Below are 22899 nucleotides of genomic sequence, written 5' to 3' on the forward strand. Positions count from 1 at the left end.
CAGCTCCACAGCTCCACTCACAAAACACCCATAATGACAGCATAAAACAGCGTGAGCAGACACAAGTCCACAACTTCTCTTCCCCCTCTGCTCCCGTTCTCCTCTCTCCCTTTCCGGTTGCTTTTCCTCCCTCCTCCCCTTTCCGCACGCTTCCCAGCGCAACAGCTGTGGGATTTTTTTTTTTTTTTTTTTGCGCCGGCCGAGGGGAGGGGATTACCATTAGAGGCACAGAAGAGATCTCGAGCAAGGGGATACACCGACCAAGTGGGGTGGGGTAGAGGGGGCTTGGGGAGGAGCCAAGCGAAAGTTCACGTGCAACAGATCTACTCCTCTCTACACATGCAAAAACTAATGGGGAAATTACTCTAGTTCTAGCTCGCTTTTATGTGTCTAGCCTGATTTAGTGTTCTAACCGCAAAGCAAGCTGCTGCCTACGGTGAATGTGTGGACTATGTCCAGGGGGCATTTTTCTCAACGTGGAATATGACATCCAGGAGAGTGACATCCAAGGGAAACTAGAGTGAAGCTGAAGTCTCTCTCTCTCTCTCTCTCTGTCTATCTCTTTCTGAGACTCTAGGAACGTCGGGTAAGTGAGCTCCTACTCTTTGGCAACTTCACTTTTAGAACTTTGTAAACAGGTCTGTGTGGAGCCATCAGGGTAGACAAGACGTGCACACACTCGGCTGGCAGGAAATGCTCTGACAGCCACAACTTGTCTGCCACTGAAACTGAGAAATATAGGATTACAAAAACATGTTTGTCTTGAGTGGCTTAAGTTAATTACCTGAAAAGTCTCAAAAGGCTAAAAAGTTTCATGAAAAAGCACACACTCCTCTGCACCAACTATACTCTTGAGCAAACAGTACATGTTGAAAATGTTCAAGGGGAGCATTTACCCATTTGTAGAAAAGTTGTGTGCTTAATGAATTATGGAACAGATCTCACAGTGCGTGTCTGCCACTGAAACTGAAAAATAAGAGTACAAAAACATGTTTGTCTTGAGTGGTTGGAGTTAATTTCCTGAAAAGTCTCAAAAGGGCAAAAGTTCCATGCAAAACACAAAACTCTTCTGCACCTACAGGCAAGAGTGCCATTTCACATTAGAGCTGATCAACATGCATCAATCACTCCTTATGGTGTCATTAACGTAATCAGAGCAACTTGCAGTCACTGTCAAAATAGTGTGACAACATGTGCAAAGTGCTTCCTTTTATAGACCTCTTCATGTATATTCCTTTAACTTGGCCCGCCTGTTTTAGTTAGCATCTGGAGTGTGAGACCAACAGGTTTCTTGTCTGGCGAAGCCGCTGACACAAAGATGAGCTACAGACGTGCTTTGGTATGCGTGGTATTGGGCTTATGAAATCGGGGGGAGAAGAGCTTCAAGTGTTGCGGATCTTCATGTCTTATCTGTCTGATAAGACAACAAGGCAATGGGGCTAAGCAAGAGGGGAAATCGGAGGGGATGAATCTGTCTCCCGGAATCAGGCTAACGTCAGTTTTCTCGAGACTAATCGAAAACAGTCCTCGGGAGTTTGGCGTGTGCGGGACTGCTGGGCCTCGATAAAGCACCAACGCCGGCTTCCTTTTCCTGCGTTTGTTGTGGGAGAGGCCAGCGGAGTTCATTTCCCACAGAACTCAGACAGGACAGAAGTGCTTAGCCATTTAAACTATACCTTAAAAACAACGGGGGCAAAATTAAGGCAAAGCTCAAAGGAGTAAGAATGAGTTATCTAAGCTAATTTCGCAAGTGCTGTTACTTAAGAGTAAGGGCTTTCAAAACACAAGCATGCAACTCTCCTGGTGAAACATATAATGGCCTAATTATATAGGTGATTAGAATTCACTTATGAAATTCTTCTTCAATTTAGAGAGGGAATAATGTCATCATTACTGACTTTGCGATTATCCTGTAAAACTGAAAAAAATGAATATGTTTCCAGATATGTGTCCTATTTTAGACCTGTAATAGACCATTATACTGTACATTAACTCCTTTTCATTCAGTGCCAAGCCTTAGAGGTCTCAGACCTTTCCTTTTGAAAGTTGGATTGCGCATTTACTGATGCTATTTTTTATATCTATGTCTAAAACCTTTCATATTTTATTTAATGCCATTTGTATTTCTCTGCATAAAACCTTTTTTTATTGCATTTATGCTATTTTTATATCGACGTATACCACCTACAGTATATGCTGTGACACTGACATAATAAGAACTACTTGAGACCATAATTCTCCATCTCCTTCCCCTTGCCCATAGAAAGCTGAAACCAAAGGGGACAGCATTGCAACCCCCCCACCCCACCCGCTCCACCCACCTCCCCCACTCCCTCCTCTCCTCCCCCAGGAGCACTCACAGCCTCCGGATACTTTCGCTCCCGTCAGCTGTCCCGCTCAATCCGATCCCAGGAAGGCCTGCCACTGCCGAGCAGCATGGACTCCAGTGCAGGAGAACTCAATGTAACGGGCCAGACCCAGGTCACCAACACAGGTGAGTCCGCACCGCAGTTCCCCACAGTTGCACCTACAGTATAAATAATAATAAAAAACTCAGACTGAGAATATGCCATGCACAGTACATAGGGTTGATATTTAGAAGTGCAGAGTCATTGTTATTCCATCTCCAAAAGAGCTCACCGGAAGACATTATTCTGTAGCTCTCAGGTTTTCTATGCATTAGTGGTCAGAGCCGGTACAGACTTCAGTTGTGCTGGCCGCGGGGCAATAATGCCAAAATAAGACTGGGGAAGGCAATTAGATGTGCATGTGTGCACAAGGCTCACAGACACACTGCCAAATAATCCCCAGCCAATATCAACAACACTGACCATGTCTTTGGAATGAATACTCTTCACTGAATTAGCCTGATAAGGTTCTTGGTAATATCCATAACAATTTGGCAATCTATCTGGATATAGATTAATTGCCATATGAGTACAGCCTCCCACCACACACACGCACACACACACACACACACACACACACACACGCACACACACACACACACACACACACACACACACACACACACACACACACACACACACACACACACACACACACACACACACAAACAATCAACACACACTTCAATTAAATCAAACAGAGAGGCCCCCAGATGAATATGGCGTGGTGTAATAGTGTCATCGACCAACCTGGCAAACACAAATGATTAATTTCAGTTTGGAAATTGTCGCCATTATTAAATGTGAAGAATGAGAAAATGCATTCTTCAAGCCTATGCATCACTGTAAATGAATACATCTCAGTATTCAGGCTGTGCACTTCATCTCCAGACTGCTGCTCTCGGCTTACAGTGGCATTTGATATATAGTGGTAATTCCATTATCTAATTTGTATCAATGTCAATATGAAGAACAGCTGTCAGTGGCATTATTACATTTTTCTAGGGCCATTTACCGTCACGACAGACCATATTTGGAGATGTTATGCTGCATATCCTTGATGTGATATGAGGAAGCCTTTCTACACCTGTCATGGTACACCATACCAAAACTATTTTTCTGTGTCAGTTGCCCACCATAATAACAATAACTACTGCTACGTTATGACTAAAAGAAACTGCATTTGTTCAACTCCTACTTTGTTAGCTTTCTTGATACGTAATTCAGTCAAGGACAGCTGTGACACATGGTGTGCGTCATGTTGTTTGTCCTCTTTTTTTCGTAATGTTTACTTTTCGACACCTAAACATTAGCAAGGCGACGAGCGTGACACGCGTTGGTGGCATGGGTGAGATGACATGCATCGAGTGTAGGCCTTCGGTGACAGGAGGCAAACAATGCGGCGAAGCTTTGAGAGAACACAGCTGAATGCGTTTGAGGGCCAGCCCAGTCGCCACCAGCTGTGAAAACAACACAAAACACAGTAGACAAAGCCAAAACACTTATGGAACACTTCAGTCACCCCGCTCACACACCAACCCTGTGTTCTGTGCTCCTCTTCTGGCAAATAACAAAGCACTGTTCAAAATCATCGAGGACAAGTTTGTGTGATACATAATACAATATACACACACACATTATAAGGTATGAGCTGTTGGTTTCAATTTACGATCATCTAACATGGCTGCCGTACAGCTGCAAACATACAGTATATGATTTGTGTAATCAATTTTTAATAGTATAGGAAGGGAGAAGGACTTTGCACTTTTCCTGAGTTTGGTGAGCTAAATCTCTCTCCGCTCACAAAATTGTGTGCTGCTCTATTGAAGTCAGAGTGTGAATCGCATGGCTGGAACTGTGTCCTCTACATAACCATCTGAATGCACACAAAACTGTCCTGCCAAACACAGAGCAATAACAAACAGAGTGTGTGGCCCTTCTCTGTTTCCTGCTGTTGTTTTCCATTTAAACCTCGCTGGTGTTACCTCTGTCCTGTTACCAGAGGCTTGGGACAACAGATAAGCAGCGCTTTCGACACCAGAGGGAAACAACATTGTGAAACTGGGATGTGGCATAAAAAATCCGGCCAAAAACACAGTTGTTGAAATGAGCAGAATGTTGAACAGCTAATAAGCACTCGTTGTGGACGCGAACGTGGCACGAATAGGAGAACCCCAATTTAGAGGACGCTCCGCTCGCGCTGTGTGGAGCCTTTGTAAGAATGAGGTGAAAAATAACAGATGATTTCATTTTGAACTTAAAAGCCTTGTTTACATTTTTGTGATGGGGAAACATTCAGGGGGTAAGAGCATGGCGTGTATTTGCATAGCATTTGCTATGCAAGGATAATATTTACCATACACTACACAGTTGGTGTCCCCTGGTGGGTATATGGGCACAAATCAGATTTGATGTTGCTGTTAAATGATCATCGCCTGCTGTGAGAGGTTGATTATGTTTCCCCTGCAACCTATGGGTGCACAGGCACCGCACGTTGCATCAACCTATTTACATGTCCCCGGAGAATACAGAAGTTTGAGAGAAAATCTCCACATATCATGCTTAATGGGATTTTCCTCTCCATGTTATTACGGATGGAAAATGAGTAGAGACTGTGACAATAACAATAACGTCGACGCCAGTAACAATAATGTGAGCTCATGGACTACTGTGTTATCAGCAGAACATCGGAATATTTCAATAGATGCCTGTATGTATCCCGCGAAGGCCATAACACAACAGAAAATCCATAAAAATGATGGCGGTGTTACTCTAGTTGCATAGTACAGGCCACAATGCGAGATACAGCACATACGCACTCATCTACAGGTTCAAGGCCTTCTCTCATCGAAAAACACAAAATAGCTTTTTTTCTCCAAGTCTTTGTGGAAGAAAACAGTCTCTCAATTATCAGGTGGCTCTTTCCAAAGCTTTCATGCATGTCATCTCCGCTCGCGCTCTCTCTCTCTCTCTCTCTCTCTCTCTCTCTCTCTCTCTCTCTCTCTCTCTCTCTCTCTCTCTCTCTCTCTCTCTCTCTCTCTCTCTCTCTCTCTCTCTCTCTCTCTCTCAGCTGGGCACACACAGTTGGGAAAGTGCCTGCCTTGTGTACAGCTGGCGCGGTGCCAGTTCAGAGTCGGAGTCTGCACAACATGTGCCTCTCCTGACTCCGTCTGTGTTTAGCCGCGCTCCTCTCCTCTCTTCTCCTCTCTCCTCTCTCCTCTCCTCCTCCCAGAACGTTACAGCGCGCACACCAGAGACAAAAACGCACAAACGAGTCTCCGAGGTTGCAAAAGTAGAAAGGCAAAGCGGCTTGATATATGCATTCATAAGAGGCACCAGAAGACTTTCTCTGGAAGAGGAGAAAGGAGGTTGGGGGTGGAGGAGGTGGAGGAGGTGGAGGGGGTGGAGGAGGAATAAGAGCGGGACATTGCGTTCAGTATTTTCTTGGAGTGCAGCACACACTGCGCCTGCATCCTGGGAGTTGGAACTGTTTCTCAGGCCTTGAGGGAGGAGGAGGACGTACGGCAGAAAGGATGTGTGAAATTTGCCAAGAGAAAGTCTGGAGACCCATGCAGCGCTGGATGTGGGGAGTTTATCTCTGGCCTGCAAGATCCCCCTCACTTCCTGCTCTTGAGCCCCAGCTGTAGTGAGATGGGGGGGGGGGGGGGGGGGAATAACACACGGGCTTCCTCTTCATTACCTCACCAGCGAGGTCCGACCGACCGCACACAGGATTTAGTTCCTCTGGTCCAAAGCAAACAGTCGTCACGCTAATCTAGCTTAGTTCGAGTATATTTGCTGGCTGTTTGTCTCGTTGTTTATTTGTGTTGACGTATCAGTCCTTCCTCAGAAGGCTGTTGCTAACAGGCATGGAGGAGCACGAGGCTAAGCACCATCTGCGGCCAATCAGGCCCAGTCATCTGATTCAGTCATAAGAATTCATAGTCGTTAGCCAACTGACTCATCCACTGTTCACGCATCCCCCTCCCCCCCCCACACACACACACACACACATACTCCAAACTCCCACTGCCTCAGTCCCAGAGATGGGACAGTGGGCCTAAGGGGCCTCCAACCAGCGCAGAGAAAGGGACGTGGAGGCAGGGGGTGGAGGAGGCCGGTCTGGTGCTGTGGTCGGGCCAGGCCATATGTTTTGTCGAGATACGAGAACAGAATTTGTTCTTCGCTTCAAGTTCCCAACCAGACGAGACCCGAGGCTAAAGAGTATGTAGGGTGTAAGGAGTGTGTGTGTGGGGGGGGGATGTTCAGTGTAGCTCAGAGTCAGTTTGTGTGTGTGTGTGTGTGTGGGGGGGGGGGGGGGGGGGTTGAAGAATGGTCTTGCCTTTACTCCTTCATGGAAGGTTAGTCTCTCTAAGAAAGAGGCCTCTGTGTAGCACGTGTACATATGCGTAACAAGCTGGGGGCCTCCGTGTATGTGTGTGTGTGTGTGTGTGTGTGTGCGTGTATGCGTATCTGTATCCAATAGGCTAAATTCATCCCATCATCCCTCTCATTTGACACTCATCTATTACTGTAGTGTTTCCCATTCTAGAATCGACTAAAGAGGTCAGCAAGATCGTAATTCTGTTCAGTCAAATGAACGTGATGTAGGAATACTATTCAGTGAGTTACAGAAAACTGAGTGTATACTGTACTGTTGATTCAACATCTTTTACTTGTTGGCAACCAAATCATGGTGACCTTGACTTCTACATTTGCACTCATTAGTTTGCCAGACACTTCTATCCATAGCAACTTACAATGGAGGCCAAACTGCCAAGTTTCAGAAAGAGGGAAACCTATTGAGAGCCAGCGCACCGATTTTAACTCCAATTTATCACAGAGCATAACAGCCACGGGGAGCAAACTGAAGAGTCAGAGGTCGGAGCCATATTAAGAGTTTGGCCAGCAAAACAATAGGGGTCATTTTCTCACCCAAGGTCATATGGCTATACAATGCAATCCTATGGGCCAACCTAGAGCATAAAAGGAAAGCATTCTTTGTCAACACTGACAGGCCCATAAATGTTATTATAAGTGTAACGTGGAAAGGATTCTTATAGAAACACTTGTGTCAGATATGTTCACCTGAACCTGCATCATAAGATTCACCTGACCTTATCGGAGGCCTGTTAATGACATCTTTTGAGAAACTAGCTTCCCTACAATGACAATCAAAACATGTTGTTGGTGCATTGTTATTCTAATGATATAATGAGTGTTTACACAACATGTAAACAATCTTCACTAAACATTGCTGTGTGCCTCACTTTCAAATGACATTCAACAGCAGCATTTCATTGTTGTTTTCTGAAGTAAAAAGCCTCTTAGGAGGAAACGTTTGGGAACTGTGCGCATTCATTTTCATTTCACTCCGCACCCCAAGCTCTAGTTGAACACAAATAACAGAAAGGAACGAAAGGAAGTGAAATGGCCCGTACAGATTCTGTTTGGTGATATCATATCTCCATTAACTGTGTTGTTTCCCTGTGGGAGTAACTCAAAAATGAAATTGCTGTGCAGCAATTCACATACAATATTATTTAAAATATATAACACACGACCCTTTGTTTTAATTAAAATGAGTTCAGTTGAGATCAATTTCTCATTAAGGAATGTTAGACACAATATAAGATGATACACTTCTCTCTTTTTAGTGTCGGCTGTGCAAGGATGTTGTGCAAGGCAGTGATCTTTCTTCTGACAAGTAACCTTCTGATAGGAAATACAGTATTCTTCCATTGGCCCCCGCTTCCCCACAACATGATTAATGACGGTTCTGTTTTCTAAGATCAGTAATGGAAGGTAAATTAAGATACTCTTCCGCGGGGGTCAGTGCAGGTTGCAAATAGTAATTTTTAGCAAATGTGCCAAGGGCAATGTCCATAAAATTGATTGAGTAGAGCTTTCAAGGTTTCTGAAAAAAAGGCTCCCTAGTTGGAGTTAAGTTTTATGGAAGTATGCCCAAATTTGGGCTGCCTTAGGATATGTGCAGGCTGAGAATGGTTAGCTTCCTTAAACTCGATCAAATGGCTCTTAGAACTGATTTTTTCTCTCCAATGTAAATGTACAGCCAATCACAGACAGCTGTTCTCTATAAACCCCTGCCACTTCCGACATGCCATTCACCTTAAATCAGTCAGTCCAACAGCAGAATAGGTTGCAAGAGCGTTAGGCCCCGCTCAAAGGTGTTTTTTGCCCCCAACAGCCTCTTCCAGGTAGCTCAGCCTAAAAGGCACTACTTTTACCCTATTCCTAACCTTAACCCCCTCAACCCTCATCCTGGAAGGGACCATTGAGGGCAAATAATACCAAAGACTGTTAGGCCCCTGTCATCTGCATTTTGAAATCACCTCCGTCTCCAGTGACTGAAACCACACTGCTATCTTGTACAGACAGGGCTGGACTAGGCTGATTCCGCTTACACAAGATGCTGTTACTCATCTGTTCATGCTATTTTATCTGAGGCGAGTTTAGATGAGAGTGACCTAGAGAGTCTGTGAATTGGCTTCCTGCAACCTACTTCCAGGCATGAATATATGTAAGGAGCTGCAAATAGCCACTATAGCTGTCCCTGTTAGGTGGGCATGTTGTGCAGAGAAAGAGACGACACAGTAAGGAAAGTATGAGCGTTTCTCTCTCTCTCTCTCTCTCTCTCTCTCTTCATGTGAAGGGTTCCTTACTTGCTACAGTATCTTTTGTCCACATCAGTCTTGTAGAGATGAGCATGTTTTTGTATGATGTGACCATGTTGGAGTTTTGGTCAAAGACCTCTGACCTTTTTGAGTTTATCCACACATACTGTATGGGGAAGGGGGAAGGCCATGTACTTGGCACCTAGTTTGGAGCGCTGATCACTTGCGGTATGTGCACGGCATATCAGAAGCTTTTGCCAGTGTGAGAAGCATGCAATGGAGCATCCACTGAAGAGTGGGTCACTCATCGGCTGGTCCAGTACATCGTTAACCGGGCACCCGCAGTCACTGTAAGAGTGACCCACAGCAGCAGAGTGGCGTATACTGTAGTAGACTTTTTTAGGGGCATCCTGAGTCTAAAGGCCTTAGTATGTAGGCCATGTTGTGCTGTTGTCCTTTTCTGTTCTGCTGGACCCCCCATCACGTCCCATTGGCCAGCAGGGGCTGGTGCATGTGGCCACCTGGTAAAGTCAATGACGGTCTCTGCCCTCACTCCCCCCTCCACTTCAGGGAACTGTCAGCTTTGCTTCTGTTTGTGCAGAGCGACCTGTGTACTGGTGGGTGTGCGCTGCCCTCGACAGTAGCGTGTTGCTTGTTTTGTTATGCGCTTGCTTGTTGTGGTGGGTGTACTCACACTGGTCAATGAAGCCATATTATTTTCCATCTGGTCCCTCAAATACAAAAAAACCCCCCAAAAAACAATGGAACAAAATGCCAATTACAGTTTGCTACAGAGCCAGTGTATGCCAGCTTTAACTGTGTCTACTTAATGAGATATTTTATATATAGACATATAAATAAATAAATAAACAACAGGGTGTTGTACGAGGCAACCATCTGCCCTGGATTTCAGGACAGGACCTGCAGTAAGCTAACGGTCATGAATCCAAGCAGCTCCCTATTAAAAAGAAAACAATATTGCCATGCATCCTTGTGTTTCTTTTCAATCCAAGTTCCATAAAGTCAAATAATCACTTTCATTCATTTCAATCTGAACCCCAGAAATAAAGCTTTACAGAGGAGGACAGAACAGGAGATGAGAAAAGAAAAGAAAAGAAAAGAAAAGAAAAGAAAAGAAAAGGATGGAGGAGCTCTGCTTTAGTTCACTGGCTCCTCAAACTTTGTTTTTTCACACATGCAAAATCAAAAGTTTGAAATGCCTTCACACTGCTCAGTTGAAGAACCCAAGGGTGTCCCTGTGATACCCAGCCTTATCTTCACAGAGGAACTGTTACCCTTGCAGGTCTATTTCTCAATTTGATATTTCTTTCCCTCCAGCACTATAATCTGATTTCTAGGTCACTGAATAACTATATCAGTGTCCAGGTGACCTTTGGGTCATTTGCAATTTCCCATTCGTTACTTTTTTTCAGAGATTCTTAATCCATTTTCCTCCGCCTTACCTGCCATAAAAGATTAGATGTCCTGCTCGCTGTGATTGTAGGCTGACCTTGACAAGGGCGAGTGCCATACAATGACAAAATCTTCATAATCATAATTATAGTGCAATAGTTATGAATGTCTGCACTGAAAGGAGCTCTTTTTTTCTTCTTTTTAATGGTGACCATGGAAATTCAAGCAAATGTGAATCAATGGCAGAAGCATTTGCCAGGATAATACATATGGATGTACTGTATATAGAGAAAGAGAATGTAGAGGCCTACAGCTAAAGAAGAAGAAGGCCCTACTTTAAATGGAAAACATTACAAATTGGAAGCGGAAACACAACAAAAACAAGCACTGTCCTCTATTCAAGGACATACTCAAGATGTTGCCTAAAGTTGATAAAAACAAAGAGCACAGTTTATTTGTCTTATAGGTTGGCCTGGCAATTGAAGGATGTGGCCTCCTTTCTCACTACTGAACTCTCTGACAGTATGTTGACAAGTGTGTAGTCTAATGAGGAAACTTGGCTTTGCACATGTAATGTTATCCTCACTATTTCAGTTCAAGTTAAGTAACAGCTTTCACTGGGACTTAACCTCCTGAGACCCTGCGTCCTCATATGAGGACATTACATTTAGGCTCTGCTTTACCTTGTGCTTACTTTTTCTGAATAAAAACCTGTTGTCCTTATATGTGGACACTTCATTTTACCCTCTAGTGTTATCAGACACACAATACAATGTTTTGGGAAAAAGCAATATGGCGTCGAAATCCACCTCCACGCTTAACCGGCATACGCGTGAGAACTATCGTCATGGTAACGTGCCAGTGAACGTTATGACATTTATTTTTTTTTGTATATGTTTGTGAACAGTTGTCGTATGATATGGCATCAAATTTCCCCCATTTCGATCATTACAAACAGACCAGGACGTGTTTAACTTTCATGTCCTCATACGAGGACATCGGGACTGAAATGTACGCATAATTTAATTTTTAGGCTACATATTACATTGAAAATTGTCGTTCATTGGCCATATCAAACTACTGTAAAGCAATAATGGAAGTCAAAGTGTGGACATAGACATAATAGAGTAGCCTGAATAAATAAATCCATTGAAGGAATTAAAAAAATAAATAAATAAACAAATAAGAAACAAATAGAGCAGAACTGTTTCGCTTCAATTGATTGTGGATAGACTTCTCTCCACATGGGTGTGACCCATACGTACAACTAACATTTACAAATAAACACTAAACTTAACCAAATTAATAACAGGACATTTCTGTTCAATAAAAACAAACTGTTTTCTTAATAGTTGAATCTTAGGCACTTGGATACACACATGAATATTCACATTCTTTCTGGATTGGCAATCTCATTGTATTTTATGGTAATAGAGACCCAATGTCCTCATACGAGGACATCGTTTTTCTCAAAAACTACTTGATGTACAGAGGTGAAATTTTTTTTGTATGTTTATGAAGCCCTACTAAGCCAAAATAATTGAGTGAAATGAAAAATGCATTCAAATTTACATCCAGGGTCTCAGGAGGTTACCTGCAATGTACTAGTTTAAAAAAAAAAAAAAAAAACAGGGATATTCAACCAATGAGGAATCACAGACAAAAAGAGTCTTGACTGCGACCTCTTAGAGTTGATGGAAGGCTGATACAGCAGACGTTCAGCAGAAGACTGCGGTTGGTGAGAGAAGGCATAAAACTAAATCATAGAATTAAGATGAAATGGTGCATATACCAAAGTGTCCTGGAGGCCAGAGTGAAACTCAAATACAGTATTTAACGGCTGCCAAAGGACGCGTATGTGGGCAGTTCCAGTAAGCTCTCCATTGCAGAGCCATCAACCAGTTGCTAACCCTCACATCTCTCTTACAAAAACTATACAACACAGCCACATATTACTCACTCACTTCCACCACTTGCTGGACTTGTCAAAGGCAGAATAGTGGAACACTGGACATAATCCACGTTTTGACACCATTGAGACAACATTGCAAAAGCAAAAACAACATCTGAAGAACTGGCTTTGAACACTCGACATGTTCCGCTAGCCTTATTTTCTGATCTGAGGGAGTGATAGCCTGAGAGACTGCTGGCTGGCTGAGAAAAAAATATTGAGTCTGATATCCACTCGTTTGATGGGAAGGTCTGATAGTTTGAAGAGTTTAAAGGGGAAATAAAGGTCTGTGTAGCCTTGGCTATATAACAGAGGGCTTCTCTAACTAAGAGGTATAGCGAGTTAAACCTCAGGCAATCTGGCTTGTGGCTATCTGATTTATTTTGGTCCTGTACACAGTTTCACTCAAGGCTGGGCAGAGGCCACTCCATTGAATGAAACCTCTCACAAGTTGAGGTGTAAATAACACAGACCGGTAAGACTCCTTTTTCAGTTGTATCGTCCCACAGGCCAAGCTAAATGAGAAACAGTACAAATAATGGCCTGTCCCGAGTATCTAACAGCACTGTATACCACCGAGACAAATAGGAAGGGCCCCCCTTCTATAAATCATTTATTGTCCTTTGGTAAAATGAATGGTGTGTACTACTGAGCACAAGATATGGCTGTAACAGATATTTCACACGAAGAGATGAGAAATCATGTTTTTTTTTTTAATTGAGGAGGGTGTTACAGCATCTGAACATGCTGAGTGCGCCAGTGATGTAATTGTGTTTTTGAGAGGGTAATTTATATGACATATGGGGGACTTTCCTGAGCCGCCAAATTTAACATTCAAAAAATGCACCTCGGGTGCATAATCATATTCCAGAGTCAGTCTCATAACATCCTGTACAGGCACAAATGGTCCGCACGTGCTGTACTGTCGTGTGCACTTATGCAGGGTCAGGAATATGAATATGCTGCACTCAGGCTTTGATGGAAATATCAGTCAGCCAATTCTGCAGCTTGATCTTGTAGAATATACTGTAGGAAAGTATGTCACTAGGGTGTCCCACTCCCAGGAATGACTGAGATACTGTGTGATGTAGATTGTGAATTTCATAATGAGGGCATCACTTTTATATTGATTGATAACATTCATGTGACATGAATTTCAATTACTTAATAGTTGTAACAGGCCCACAGGATATGGTAATGAAACCACTCAAAAATAAAACCTCCAAGAAGTAAGATCTATCGGAATGCTCAGATGAAGAAATCCATGCAATTACAAAAAAAGATCATTGTCTGTAATATCCATTGTATTATTCCATCGCTTGCAAAAAGCAAGCTGTGTAGGTATTGAACATTTTCTACAGTTCTTCACCGCCAACATTGTTGCCAGTTAATCTTCTTTCTGAGAAGTCCAACTTCTTAGATCATGGATGTCTCCCACAAAATGACCCAATCACAAAGTCATCTTTACTCTTTCTCTCTCTCTCTCCTTCTGTTAAGCTCTTGAAAAATACGAGTAGATGAATTCCAGGCCTTGGCTTGACCCCCTGTAACCCTTTCCTCCCTGGGATAAGATTCATTTGGGAGGACCGGGCCAGAAATTAAGACCAGGCCCCGTTCTGCAGCCATTCTCAGCAGGAATCATTTTAACTCGATTCGGTTGAAAAAAAAAGAAAGAAAAAAACGAGGCAGTTTGGGAGCTTGAGGTAAAAAGTTCTGTGCTATGTCATTACAGAGTCAAATTCGAACAGAGCAACATAGTGGCTTATGTTTATTGCAAGACTTGGAATATTTATAACTATACATATACTGTATGTGCATATTTTAAACAGTGATAACAGTGCATTATTGAGGACTGGACTGCTTTGAATGACTAATCTGATCATTTTAAAAGGCATCATTTCCTATGAGTATCCAGGGGTTTCCATGGAAACAAACAGCTGGAAAAACAGTTTAATAAAACATAGACAAGCTCACTATGAGAGAGAGAGAAATAGAGAGAGAGAGAGAGAGAGAGAGAGAGAGAGAGAGAGAGAGAGAGAGAGAGAGAGAGAGAGAGAGCTGAGGGTTCATTGTAAAACTCCTATCAGACCTCCATACACAGACTGATTGCTTATTAAGTGTGCTGCTAATGTGTGGATTTCATGAAGATTTGCTTAATTGCTTAAACACCAGCTGGTGGTGATGCTAATGGGTGGTATGGTTATAATTAAATGCATATATGCATATCATGTATTTTCTTAATACTGTAACTAAGTAGTACTACTATGGCATTGAAGTGCTGCATCTGACATGTAGCCCTTCTTTTATGTATTTCCCATTAGACATATTCAGATGTTTGCACAGTGCACCAACTAACGCCAACAAACTCCAACTTACACCAACAATTAGGTCAGTGTGCAGTGCACCATCAGTCTGTGTTTGTTGGATGGAGTTGTTCGAGTTTGATGCGTCAAAAGGTCACTCTTGGTCATTCAGTGTGGAATTGAAAGTTGTTTACATATACAGTATACAGTATACTGTATATATTCAGTGGGCCTTGAGATGTCAGGAAAAGTTCCGAGTCCTTCTGTTAACAAGCCCTACATAATGTTCTTCTGTGACGAATGACTGAAATGTCTCTTTAGAATCATCAATGAGGACCTCACGCTAGAACCGTCTGGTTGGTCTGTATCTTAAGTAATACAGTTCTTAAGTAATACAGTTCCACTTCCGCAATGTTCAACTGAATGGGCACCCATCTAGCCCAATTGGACTAAACCCGATAAAAAAAAAAAGACCATGCTCCTACACACTCCTACTATGTTGCATAATGTACCACCAGGTGTTCTGGATGGGCACTGGCAACGACACTCCATTCGCCTAGGTGTAAGTTAGTGTGGCATCAGAATGAGTTTGAAGCCATTATTTATTTTTTATTCTGTGCGATTGCTTGTGCTCGTATGGGTCAGTGCTGATGGTCTTGGGCAATGCAGAAATGCCTTATGCAGTTGCACTGGTGAAATACTGAGACAGTTGGGGTGAAATATTTGAAACATTTCACCCAAATAGTCTACATTTTTGTAGACTGTTGCCTGTAGATATCCACTGAGAAAACTATCTTTTTAGAAGGTGCACTAAGGTGCCTAATCTCAAAGAGCATCAATAATAGAAAAAAACACTTTGAGGCCGCAAGATACCCTGAAATGTTGAATTATGTACCTCGCAGAAAATCAGAAAATCTATACCGTGGTTTATACCCGTTTATCATTTATGATAGAACTAACAATCCACATGAGGCCTAATGGTTTCTACAAGTTCATGAAAGGCAACAGTTAAGCACGTAAGAAGCACTATACCGTCCTCGAAAGCTCAAAGTCAAAGCATTCAGACACATACACCTGAATCTATGTCAGCTCCATGTCAAAACAGATGAGCCGCACATTATGAGAAAGTAGAGAGGCCCTCTCAACAACAAATCAGCCGTGCTCATCAGGTAAACATACTTGACTTGTGTGACAAAACAAAACAAAAGAGACAAGCCACTGACGAACAAGTGACAAATGTGGCGGTAGCAATGCTTCCTCGTCTGACAGATTTGAGCGAGGAGCGAGAATAAAACTGCGGGTGCCTCTGACATGTTATGTTGCCGCCTCATTTTGTCTTTTAATGGAATCGGCACACCCTTTAGAAAATGACTTGAAAATGACAAGTATTGAACGAGGAATCAAATTTTGATTGCGTGCGACACCAAAAATGCCTCACAATTTAACCATGATTGAAAGCCAAATTAAATGATCTTAGTGGTGTTGTAGCAAAGCGAGAGAAGGCACATAATATGATTTCAAGTGGACCCCTATTTCAGCATTTCGCTCAGGTCTTGACTACAAAAGTTTTGAAAAGATATTGATGCATTATTATTGTTATTGGTGAGCAGTGTTTCCTGGAGATCCACTGGTAAGGTCTACTTGCTAACCTGGGAAGCAGATTATCCTACACATCTAAAAGCTATCTATAGCCAGAGAAATAGATACACTGATAAAAAGAGGTATAAAAAACATCTTTTGCCATTTTATCATACTTCCACAACGAAACCCAGGGGTGACAAAATGAAATGCAATCGTGGACTCGAACAATAAGTCTCCGATATCGAAGGAAAAAAGAGGGTGTTACCGTTCAAACAATAACTACCTCTGTGGTCCTGATGACTCTCTTAATGTCCATCACGGTTATGAGGATCATCAAAAGTCCATCCGCCAAAACAGAATAGCTTTATTAACCTTGAAAAACATCACAGTGGACAGACTAAGCACCGCAGCCTAGCCGCGGCGCAAGGGCCATGATAAATTGTGGCCTGTGTCTCCGTGTCTCATGGGGGGGAAGAGAGAGAGAGAGAGAGAGGATCGGGAGAGTCAGTGACTCTACTGCCACACATAGCAGTGATCTAGATATTAGCATAGAGTTTATTCCTGAGAATATCATATCAACGCGGTGTCTGCCACGAGACTGGGGGGAGGAATTAATTTAGCTCCCAGTTTTACTGTCCTTCCTACCGGGAGACAATTACCAGTGTGCTTCAAAGCCCCGCATTTGGGCAAGATTAGCTGCACTTCTGGGAAAGTGATGAAAGTGAATGTCTTAGCCCCCAGGTTAGATTTTCCTTGTGACTGTGTGGCCCCATGGCCCTGTGGTTGCTTGTGTGTGTGTGCGTGTGTGTGTGTGTGTGTGTGTGTGTGTGTGTGTGTGTGTGTGTGTGTGTGTGTGTGTGTGTTGTATGTGTTGTATGTGTTGTGTGTGTTGTGTGTGTTGTGTGTGTGTGTGTGTGTTTCTGTGTGTGAATGTGTGAACTAAAACGTGTGACGGCAGAGAAAAAAAAGTGACGAGTGATGTCTCTAACACCCGGTGCCATCTCATGCCGTTGGCCCCGGTTGCCTGTCTGCCGGGTCCTCGGGGCATCATGGCAGCCGTTGAAAAAAAAAAAAAAGAAAGCCGTCCGCGGGTGTGCCTGAACGACGCAGATGTCTCGATCTGTGTCACGGCAGCCAGCAGATCTCGCTAACGAGGCTAACGAGGGGGCACCTCAAGGCAGCGCTGGCCCCCCTGTGTTTGCTTGGCAAATTTAGCAGCCATTTCTGCTTGTCAAGGCACCATGCCGCCTCTCTGTCCTGGAAAAGACAAATCTCTTCATTTCAGCTGCTCTTCTCTTACTGTAACTCAGAAACACTGAGATGAATAACTGTAAAGTATAGATATGATTATTCAAATACATACAATTTAGTACTCTGTAATGCGAGAAAAAGCAAACAGACCAGCAGGAATGATGACGATAAAGGCCTTTTACTTGTTTTTTTACTAGGATGATGTATCTAATGCTCCTTTCTTTTACTCTGCCTGTGTGGAAAGACTTATTTTTACTCATTTTTACTGCTGATGACATTTGGGGCAACCAGTTTCCTCACCTTGAAGTCCTGTCTTAATGTGTTCTAATCAAAGAAGGCTCAGTCCTGTCTCAATGTGTACTAATCAAAAACAGCTCAGTAACAGTTGGCAAAGATGGCTTTGTTGTGTCATTTGTGTCAGCAGCTGTCAAAGTGTGTGTGTGTGTGTGTGTGTGTGTGTGTGTGTGTGCTTGTTTGTCCGCGTGTTTTTGCGCATGCGTGCATTGATGTATTGATTCAGTAAGTTAATTACAGAATAGTTTAACATCACAGGCTATTGAAACAACCAGACAGACAAGATGCACTCTCTCCCCAAAATCTCAACAATATTTTATCTGTAAAACCAATAACATCTTGTCACTTTGGTGGAGAACTAAACTGGTACCATAATATCTTCCACTTCATAAAATCAGGTTAAGATCTCATCACTGCACCAATAAAAATGTATTTACAGTACCCTACATGAAGTGCCCTTCAGCCATACTGGGATGACGTTTCCATTCAGAGATGGGTTGTGTGACTACATGGTCAACATGACAAAATAATGAGTTTTTAATGACAAGCGAACAGCTCAATGTTGTGGTTTATTAAGCAGTAATGAATATGCCAGGCATTCATCACTCTTTTTTTTAAGATCTTTTTTTGTTTTTTTTTAAGTTACTCTTCTTTGTCTTTGAAAGATATGTTGCGGGGCATGTCATAGACATCCATCTCCATTTAAAATGTTACCTGCTTGATGTCACAAGTGATGATGCAGTCAATTTTATGTCCTTCAGAGAAAGTCAAGGCGAGGCAGGCAGATGTTGCTACGGCAATAATTCATGATTACCTTTAATCACTGTCTTTAATGAGCTTTTTGTCCCCAGTGATGGATATGGAGTCCTTCTCTGCAGACAAAAGAAACATCTGTCTATTAGAACAACCTCATAAATTCAGAACTTTTACCATAACAAAGCCACAGAAGCTGCATATGTTGAACGAGTCGAAATATTCTCTGGGAATATAAGCATTGCTGTTCAGTGTTCAGCTTAAAACAAAAACAAAACAAAAACATAATGGGTGCAATCTCTCATTTTTATATCTTCTCCCTTTCAGATGGATCGGATAATGGCTATTTTGATGCCATCCTAGGAGGTGAGTGAACATAAGGGTTAGCTTCCAATGGTGTGTGGGCTATCAGCAGTACTTAACTGCTACACTTAAATGGATCTCAGACAGCTAGCACATTGATCTGGGGCCTGACAAAGCGAATTGTTTAATAAAGCCGATATGACTTTCTCCTTGCGTAAGTGCAATATCTCCACTCCTTAATGTCCGGCAATAGATTCCAACAATGCCATTGTGAACTCAGACAACCATAGGAGCCGGTCAAAAAGCGTAATAGATTAGTCACCTTATTGCGGAGGCAAACTAATAAAAATGTTTTTCTGCGGCTCGGCCGCCGCACTGACCGTGACCAGCTGCTAGTCAGTGAGATATATTTGTCCACTTGCGTGCCTTTAATGACACCGAGGCCGAGCTTTAACGGTGCCATTTGTGTCAAAGAGAGGGAGCATCGTGATGGAGAGTGCGCAATAATTATCTAGGCTCATTCGCCGAGATGCTTTCTAAAAACTCTGGAGAGTCCAGTCATGCCAGGTCAGAGGGTCCGGTGCGGTGAAAATAACACTCCATAGCCTAACCCGTGCTTTGCTGCATGTCCAGACCTTTCTGGTGATTTGCCTTCATTTCGATGACTGTTGAACCCATATTCAGACAGGGTTGTCCATTACAACAGCAGAGGTCAACTAATTAGCAGAAACTAAAGACATGTGCTGCAAATTAGCAGGCAGATTTCCAGTGACTTCATTATGCATTCATTTACCTGACGCCACTTAGTGTCCGATTGTACTTCATATTCCACTCTGTCTCTCTCTCTCCCTCCCTCTCTCTCTCTCTCTCTCCCTCCCTCTCTCTCTCTCTCTCTCTCTCCCTCCCTCTCTCTCTCTATCTCTCTCTCTCTCTCCCTCTCTCTCTCTCTCTCTCTCTCTCTGTTCCACTCTCAGCGGTCATTGCCACGGTCGTGCTGGTCATCCTGTGCGTGGCGGCGGTGCTGCTGCGGTACATGTACCGGCACAAGGGCACGTACCACACTAACGAGGCCAAGGGCACCGAGTTTGCCGAGACAGCAGACGCGGCGCTCCGGGGCGACCCGGCGCTGCAGGACGCCATGGACGAGAGCAAGAAAGAGTACTTCATCTGACCCCGGGGGCCGGTCGGCCAGCGCACACGAGGCTGAAGGATATGTTCCCCGCCGCAATAGAGACCTCTCTTTTAAAACGCGCAGAGCAAGAGAATGGCTCTGTTCAACACCACGTGACCCTTCTGTTCAGGAGTCAGAAGTTTGACCAGACTGAAGTGTAGAAAAAAAAGAAAAAGAAACACGCCAAAATGATCCAATGGGATTTTTTTTTGTCCACTCACAGAAAGCCCAATCTGTTTTTTTTTTGTTTTGTTTTGTTTTTTTGCTGTGAAAAGGACATGAAGTTAATGATGCGAGAAGTGTAGACCAAAGAGATAATGCCTTGTAGAGAGACATTAATTACAATGTCCAGTGTTTTGTGGATGCACATTACTCATGAGGTCCTGTAGCGAGGGAGAGAGAGAGAAAGAGAGAGAGAATGTTTTCTACCAAACAGACGCCGGCCACAGCGAGCATGACAATAGCATGGAAGTACTCCCAGAGAAGCAATGTTGGGTAGAATTGGATGTGGCAGGATGTTGTATTGGAATCTAAGTGAGAGGTGTTGAGAATATCAAATGCTCAGCCAACACATCTGGGGCGTTCTGAAAATATAACCTATATGGCCACAAACTCTTCAAGCACTAACTCTTTTCACTAACACTTACAGTAGGTAACAGATTAAAACTTGTGGATTTATGTTGTTAGTTTTGTGACTTCTCCAACTAAAGCCAAATATTTGTAATACAATTTGAGCAGTGAGAGAGAATTTGATTTCAATTTCTTCACCTGAGCAGAGTAAGGGACACATTTAAATGTTCTAACGTTCAGTAATTGCTATATTTGCAAATGTAGTGTAACATATTCAATACACATACAATAATTTGGCATATCAGTAATAACCTACAATATCAATTGATGACATATCGTTAAGTCCAAAGTATATGAAAGTAGGAAGACTGTGGTCCCGATATTGGTCCTAACTTAATTTGCCTCCTTTAAAGGTGACAATGCAGGAATATAAATGGATGTATCTGCGAGTCATCAGTTGCCGGAGGCATCAAGCAACAGCAATTATATGAAGTGTTTTGGAAATGAACACGGGAGGGATTTATGTGTAATTAATTGTTTTTCATTACGCTGGCTGTTTTGTTTGCTTCCACACAAAGGTGTTGGTTTTCATAGAAAGTCAGTTTCTGAAACCTGATCTTGTGTTTGTATTAAGTGTTTATATTGTAATCAAATTGCAATCTGCTATCTGCTTTCTCTTTCGGTAAAACCAAAACTGTTTGGGGAAAACAAGAGATGGAGTAGGCTTGCATTTATTGAATGTTGTGACTGTTGAACAAAATACTGCTAAGCTCAAGAAAAATAACCCAAAATAAATAACCATAGCCTAAATAACCACCTGGAATGACATGGCATATGTTTGTACAGCTTGTGTGTGATAATAACAGGAAAACAGTCTGCATTTCTAAAATAACAACTGAGTTCCAGTTCTATAGTGTACTAGACAGAGAGGTTGACACAATGTTTCATATAACATGTCTGGATCACAGGCACATCAACCTAGCCAATTTGATTTCAATTGTCTTCAATTCTGATTGTTATTGTTTGCATGCCAGAGGGGCTTGACTCAGGAGTTTGTGCTCTGAATTGAAGTGATTGAAGTGTCGATATTTCTCAGATCCAAAGAAGTACCATGTAGCTATAGTGTAATGGTGTAATATATTATATAGCTTTAAAAAGTCTACGGAGTAAAAAAGAGAGTAAGCTACTACATACATTATGCAACTAGATATTTCAGGCAGAGCATTTGCCAACTTTTATGAGGTAGGATAATATTAAGAATATCCCTACAGATATCATGTGAAACTGCAATTAATAATACAGAGTATTCCCAACCCCTACTTTTCAGTGTAAGGTAAGAATATACTAAAGACAGCCTCGATTTTACCCAGAAGACCCCAATCAGCAAGAGCCTCGTGATGGCACACGTCCTCGATAGAAAAGAAATTAAAGTCTATTTATCACGCAGCCCATCCGCACAGGCTTGTGATTCATTACAATGACAAAGGCAATTATGGCATATCAGCTCTGCGAGCGACAATGTGCACAATGGGTGCCACACCATTTCACCTTGCAGCAATGGCGTGAATGAAGCTAAGTAGAACAGAAATGCCACACAACAAGTATGTTCCTTTTCCAGATTCCCTACCCCGTATCCTCTTGGTAACAATTTAACACAATGTCAAACCATATCCTAAGCGTAGGAGCACTTTGAAAATCAACTTTGAAGAGGAGAGAGGGGGAAATAGACACGCACAGATGATACGACATATGAAGAGCTGTTTATGATTGCACTAAAAATGCTATTATTGAGTAAGAGTTTGGGACCATAAACTGGGGTCTTCAGTTTGATAGATATTATTGGGTTTGTCAAGCAAGTCCCAGACTAACAGAACAGTGGAATTATCAGTTGTCAAACCCTCACCCCACACCCCCCTTTAAATGGCATCAAATTATAAACAAAGACTTTCATCTTTTTTCTCAACCCAACATCCTGCAGATCACAGCTGAAAGATTCAAAGCTGATACAAATACTAGCAGAATAAATAGCCCAAGCTTGAAAAAAGATCTTAAATATTAGAAATGAGTTAACATTGTTAGCCCAAGTGTGATGGATAATGTGGATATCAACAAAAGTCTTTGAACATACAGTATTTCTACAAGCCAGAACTGTTCGATTTTAAATGAATTACCAAATATAACATTCAGCGTGCATTCTAGTTTGAGCATTGTGTGTAATTACAAAACAATTCTGTCACATCAAAGAGAGAGGCAATAGGATTCCATT

The 22899-nt window shown here is 42.5% G+C and overlaps 1 protein-coding gene across 2 annotated transcripts; it reads left to right on the top strand.

Moving 5' to 3' along the window:
- Window positions 1–285: 285 nt before the first annotated feature.
- Window positions 286–21467, top strand: gypc (glycophorin C (Gerbich blood group)). 2 transcript variants are annotated; one of them, XM_062534427.1, is made up of 4 exons: window positions 286–586; window positions 2264–2494; window positions 18917–18955; window positions 19867–21467. In XM_062534427.1, the coding sequence occupies exons 2-4, from the start codon at window positions 2437–2439 to the stop codon at window positions 20061–20063; spliced, it is 294 nt and encodes a 97-aa protein (XP_062390411.1). In that variant the 5' UTR covers window positions 286–586; window positions 2264–2436; the 3' UTR covers window positions 20064–21467. The 2 variants fall into 2 exon arrangements, with proteins under 2 accessions (XP_062390411.1, XP_062390412.1); XM_062534428.1 differs by having other exon boundaries at window positions 2268–2494.
- The last annotated feature ends 1432 nt before the right edge of the window (window positions 21468–22899 follow it).

This window comes from Sardina pilchardus, chromosome 4, assembly GCF_963854185.1.
Source record: "Sardina pilchardus chromosome 4, fSarPil1.1, whole genome shotgun sequence".
NCBI classification, from domain to species: Eukaryota; Metazoa; Chordata; class Actinopteri; order Clupeiformes; family Clupeidae; genus Sardina; species Sardina pilchardus.